Source organism: Oncorhynchus nerka, linkage group LG15 (genome assembly GCF_034236695.1).
Source record: "Oncorhynchus nerka isolate Pitt River linkage group LG15, Oner_Uvic_2.0, whole genome shotgun sequence".
NCBI lineage: Eukaryota > Metazoa > Chordata > Actinopteri > Salmoniformes > Salmonidae > Oncorhynchus > Oncorhynchus nerka.
In genome coordinates, this window is record NC_088410.1 from 14,889,378 (window position 1) to 14,894,777 (window position 5,400).

General features: G+C 42.5%; 1 protein-coding gene across 2 annotated transcripts in view; it reads left to right on the forward strand.

The window, feature by feature from the left end:
* Positions 1-4,523, forward strand: part of LOC115126049 (CMRF35-like molecule 7) — a 49,738-nt gene extending 45,215 nt beyond the window's left edge. For both annotated transcript variants that reach the window (XM_065001069.1, XM_065001068.1), the window contains 2 exons: positions 31-83; positions 176-4,523. In XM_065001069.1, the coding sequence (XP_064857141.1) occupies positions 31-83; positions 176-283 (161 nt within the window). In that variant the 3' untranslated portion in view covers positions 284-4,523. The remainder of the gene's footprint in view (positions 1-30; positions 84-175) is intronic.
* Positions 4,524-5,400: the final 877 nt, after the last annotated feature.

Consider the following 5,400-nt stretch of genomic DNA (forward strand, 5'->3'; position numbering starts at 1 on the left):
TCTCTCAGTGATGTGTGTTGTGTTCCACAGGATCTGTCTCTTCAACTCACATAGTGAGTCCAGCCACAGGGAACAATGGAGGGGTCAGTGTATTTTGTTTGTTAGTTTTTGTGACTGATTGATGTCATTGAGTGTGTTTGTGAGTGTCAAACTATTCTGTCCTCTTCCTCTTCAGGGTTGTCACGGTGACATTGATTATGAAGAGATAAAGGAGAGCCCCCTACGGTCAGACTGCGACAACCACCATCTACGCCGCCGTCAACTTACCCACAAGCCACTCTGACTCTCAAATCAAATGACATTTTATTTGTCACATGCCCCGAATACAACAGGTGTAGTAGACCTTCCTGTGAAATGCTGAATACAACAGGTGTAGTAGACCTTCCTGTGAAATGCTGAATACAACAGGTGTAGTAGACCTGCCTGTGAAATGCTGAATACAACAGGTGTAGTAGACCTGACTGTGAAATGCTGAACACAACAGGTGTAGTAGACCTTACTGTGAAATGCTGAACACAACAGGTGTAGTAGACCTTCCTGTGAAATGCTGAATACAACAGGTGTAGTAGACCTGCCTGTGAAATGCTGAATACAACAGGTGTAGTAGACCTGACTGTGAAATGCTGAACACAACAGGTGTAGTAGACCTTACTGTGAAATGCTGAACACAACAGGTGTAGTAGACCTGCCTGTGAAATGCTGAATACAACAGGTGTAGTAGACCTGACTGTGAAATGCTGAACACAACAGGTGTAATTTGTAAGTCGCTCTGGATAAGAGCGTCTGCTAAATGACTTAAATGTAAATGTAAATGTAGTAGACCTTACTGTGAAATGCTGAACACAACAGGTGTAGTAGACCTTACTGTGAAATGCTTACTGACAAGCCCTTAACCAACAATGCAGTTCAAGAAATAGAGTTAATCAAATATTTACTAAATAAACTAAAGTAAAACAATCTATCAAAAAGTAACACAAGAAATGTACATAACAATTACGATGCTATATACAATGGGTACCGGTACAGAGTCGATGTGCGGGGGTACAGGTTAGTCGAGAACATTTGGCAATGTAAATAGTCTGGTGGCCATTTGATAAGTTGTTCAGCAGTCTTATGGCTCGGGGGTAGAAGCTGTTAAGGAGCCTTTTGGACCTAGACTTGGAGCTCCGGTACCGCTTGCCGCGCGGTAGCAGAGAAAACAGTCTATGACTTGGGTGACTGCAGTCTCTGACAATTTTTTAGGCCTTCCTCTGACACCACATAGTATATAGGTCCTGGATGTCAGGAAGCTTGGCCCCAGTGATGTACTGGGCCGTACACACAACCCTCTGTAAAGCCTTATGGTCAGATGCCGAGCAGTTGCGAATTGGAGTGGGTCTAGGGTTTCTGGCATGATGTTGTTGATGTGAGCCACGATCAGACTTTCAAAGCAGTTCATGGCCTCTGACGTGAGTGTTACGGGGCGGTAATCATTTAGGCAGGTTACCTTCTCTTTCTTGGGCACAGGGACTATGGTGTTCTGTTTGAAACATGTAGGTATCACAGACTCGGCCAGGGAGAGGTTGAACATATCAGTGAAGATAATTGCCAGGTTTTCCGCACATGCATTGAGTGCCCGTCCTGGTAATCCGTCTGGCCCACAGCTTTGTGAATGTTGACCTGTTTAAAGGTCTTCCTCACATTGGCTACAGAGAGCGTGATCACACAGTAGTCCGGAACAGCTGGTGCTCTCATTCATGCTTCAGTATTGCGTTTTCCTTGATTTTCCAGACATAGCGTTTTCCTTGATGGCCAAAAAGCTCAATTTTAGTCTCATCTGAACAGAGTACCTTCTTCCATATCTTTGGGGAGTCTCCCACATGACTTTTGGTGAACACCAAACGTGTTCGCTTATTTTTTTCCTGTAAGCAATGGCTTTCTTCTGGCCACTCTTCCGTAAAGCCCAGCTCTGTGGAGCGTACGGCTTAAAGTGGTCCTATGGACAGATACTCCAATCTCCTCTGTGGAGGTTTGCAGCTCCTGCAGGGTTATTGTCAGGGTTGGTTCCTTGTCCCTTGTCAATCTTTGGCTTATTGCTTAAATCAACAGTCAGACAATATCTTCTTTAAGTACATCAATCACACCTTTATTAATGCAACTGCAGACAGAAGTTGACAATGGAAACACAGCTTGTATGTTTCAGAGTAAGTTCTGCAGCCCACCTAAGGGCACAGCTGATTATATACATGTGATCACTCCCTAGTGGTGTGATCACCTACATCAATGTATGTGTGTATCAATAAGCTGAAGTTACCTTATAAGGCAACCTAGTACAATAGTTTGTCTGAATTCATTAGCATTGTCCACTGTGACACAAAATGTCAACACCAGACAGTGGTAACTTCTCTTTATCTAGTTTCAGTTTGACTCAGACCTAACATGCAAGCACACTCTTGCAACAGCCAGGGCGTAACCACAAAAACTAATATAGATGGCTTGTGCAACGTATAGTGGCAGAGTTTTTAGACACATAGCAACAGTATCTATTATAAGGCCTGCAGCAAAACATACGAATCCTAAGGTCCCCTTAATCAATAATGGGTAGAGTCTTTGTGACCCACCCCCTACATTATCTTTGGTCTCTTTGTTGCCTCTCTGACTAATGCCCTCCTTGCCTGGTCCGTGGGTTTGGTGGGCGGCCCTCTCTTGACAGGTTTGTTGTGGTGCCATATTCTTTAATAATGGATTTAGTGGTGCTCTGTGGGGATGTTCAAAGTTTCAGATATTTTTTTATAACCCAACCCCTGTCTGTACTTCTCCACAACTTTGTCCCTGACCTGTTTGGAGAGCTCCTTGGTCTTCATGGTGCCGCTTGCTTGGTGGTGCCCCTTGCTTAGTGGTGCCCCTTGCTTAGTGGTGCCCCTTGCTTAGTGGTGCCCCTTGCTTAGTGGTGTTGCAGACTCTGGGGCCTTTCAGAACAGGTGTATATATATACTGAGATCATGTGACAGATCATGTGACACTAAGATTGCACACAGGTGGATTTTATTTGACTAATTATGTGACTTCTGAAGGTAATCAGTGGCACCAGGTCTTATTGAGGGGCTTCAAAGCAAAGGGGGTGAATACATATACACTTTCTATTTTTTATTTTATAGAATTCTTTTAAAACAAGTACTTTTTTTTTCAATTCACTTCACCAATTTCAACGATTTTGTGTGTGGCCATTACATGAAATCCAAATAAAAATCCATTCAAATTACAGGTTGTAAAGCAACAAAACAGGAAAAATGGCAAAAGGGATGAATACTTTTGCACTGTAACTGTCCTCAAAGTGGCCGGCAGACAGGAGGAGGCGGGATTAGCCAATGAGAGGGCAGATAGTGGCCGGCAGACAGGAGGAGGCGGGATTAGCCAATGAGAGGGCAGATAGTGGCCGGCAGACAGGAGGAGGCGGGATTAGCCAATGAGAGGGCAGATAGTGGCCGGCAGACAGGAGGAGGCGGGATTAGCCAATGAGAGGGCAGATATGCATGTGAGCAACAGGCAACATCAATATAAAATGTTTTCTCCTCAAAGCCACTGTTGTCCACTTACAGTATATCAGTCAAATCTTAGCAACCTAAACCTTCCCGAAAACGTTCATTCGATCAAATAAGCCTCAATTTCCTGTTGACCACGAGATTCTAACTCACAACCATCCACCCCGTCCAAACACCCTACTTTTGTTTTTGCCTTAAGTAACCATGTTTTACGTAACCATATTGAACTGTTACTATCAGACCTCAATACATTAATATAGAGCGTTGGGCTAGTAACCGGAAGGTTGCAAGTTCAAATCCCCGAGCTGACAAGGTTCAAACCTGTCGTTCTGCCCCTGAACAGACAGTTAACCCACTGTTCCTAGGCCGTCATTGAAAATGGTCTTAATTAACTGACTTGCCTAGTTAAATAAAGGTTAAAAAAATACACACCCCATATTGAACTGTGTTACTCACTGAACACAGCACATAATTATTGGCATGTATGTATCATCTTATGCTACAGTGATCAATGCTGTACTTTACTTTATCATTCAACACTGTTTTACTGGAGTCCTGACCTCATAAATCAATACTGTACTTTACTTTATCATTCAACACTGTTTTACTGGAGTCCTGACCTCATAAATCAATACTGTACTGTACTTTATCATTCAACACTGTTTTACTGTATTGCTGGAGTCCTGACCTCATAAATCAATACTGTACTTTACTTTATCATTCAACAGTAGACCAGAACCAAACTGTATTAGTTACTAAACAGATCAGGTCTTCATTACTAGTCACATTCAAGGTAATGGTCATATTTTAAACATGTTTCCCTTGATTCTCAGTGTCCAGACATTAGACTAGAACAGAGCTGCCAAGACAGTGATGTGAGAGTTTATCAACAACACAATCTGAGGATGTCTGTACATACTATAACTCTGTCTTGTGTTTATGTTGTAGCTGTGGTCTGTGTGTTGTCAGGGGTGATTACAATGAGATGGATACATACTATAACTCTGTGTCTGTGTTTCTGTTGTAGCTGTGGTCTGTGTGTTGTCAGGGGTGATTACAAACACAGCAACAGAAGGAGGAAATGCTCACATTGAGTGTCCTGTCGTGTCTTTGGCTATGCCGGATGAAGTGATATGACATGCTATTCTATAGAATCTTTTCTCTGTAATTAATATTACCTGATTAAGCTAATCGTGTAAATGTAATTAACTAGAAAGTCGGGGCACCACGAAAGAGTGTTTATAGAGCTGAATAAACTCTTAAAGACCTAGTAATATTTTACATCAATAGCAGTCAATATTAATCGTCACCTTATTTCAGTCTCATCTGAACATCGTAGAATTCTTGACGAACCCTGGCTAACAAGTTGAATCAGCAATACAAACTTTGGTTTAATTAATTATTTACTAAATACATAACTAATCACACAGAATTACATACACACAGAATGGATCATACATTGATGACTAATTATGTCCTACAAGAAAACGTCCCTGGGGGACGGAACCTGTCTGACGGCTGGTTACACAAAGAGAGGGGGTTGGGCTTGAATGAAAGCGCGGGAGGACTGAAGAACAAAGGGAGAAGCGATGCTATTGTAAATACAGAATCTTATGCATTCTAAATAACTGCCCATTCGGAAAAGGAAAATGCAATAAATATTTACTCTGAGCTGCGCCTCAATAGGTTGGTTGTAGATGGAAGGCCGTGTTGCCCAACAGAGATCTTCCTGTCCTCGGAAGAATGTCTCTGGTGGTAAACTGAATACTTGGCAGTGTGGTTTGTTCAAAGAGATCCTTTGTCCGTCCTTTCCTAGCCCGCGTTTACAACAGCTGTTGCTAACTCATCGGCTAGGAGGTATCACTTCTGTAGTGAATAA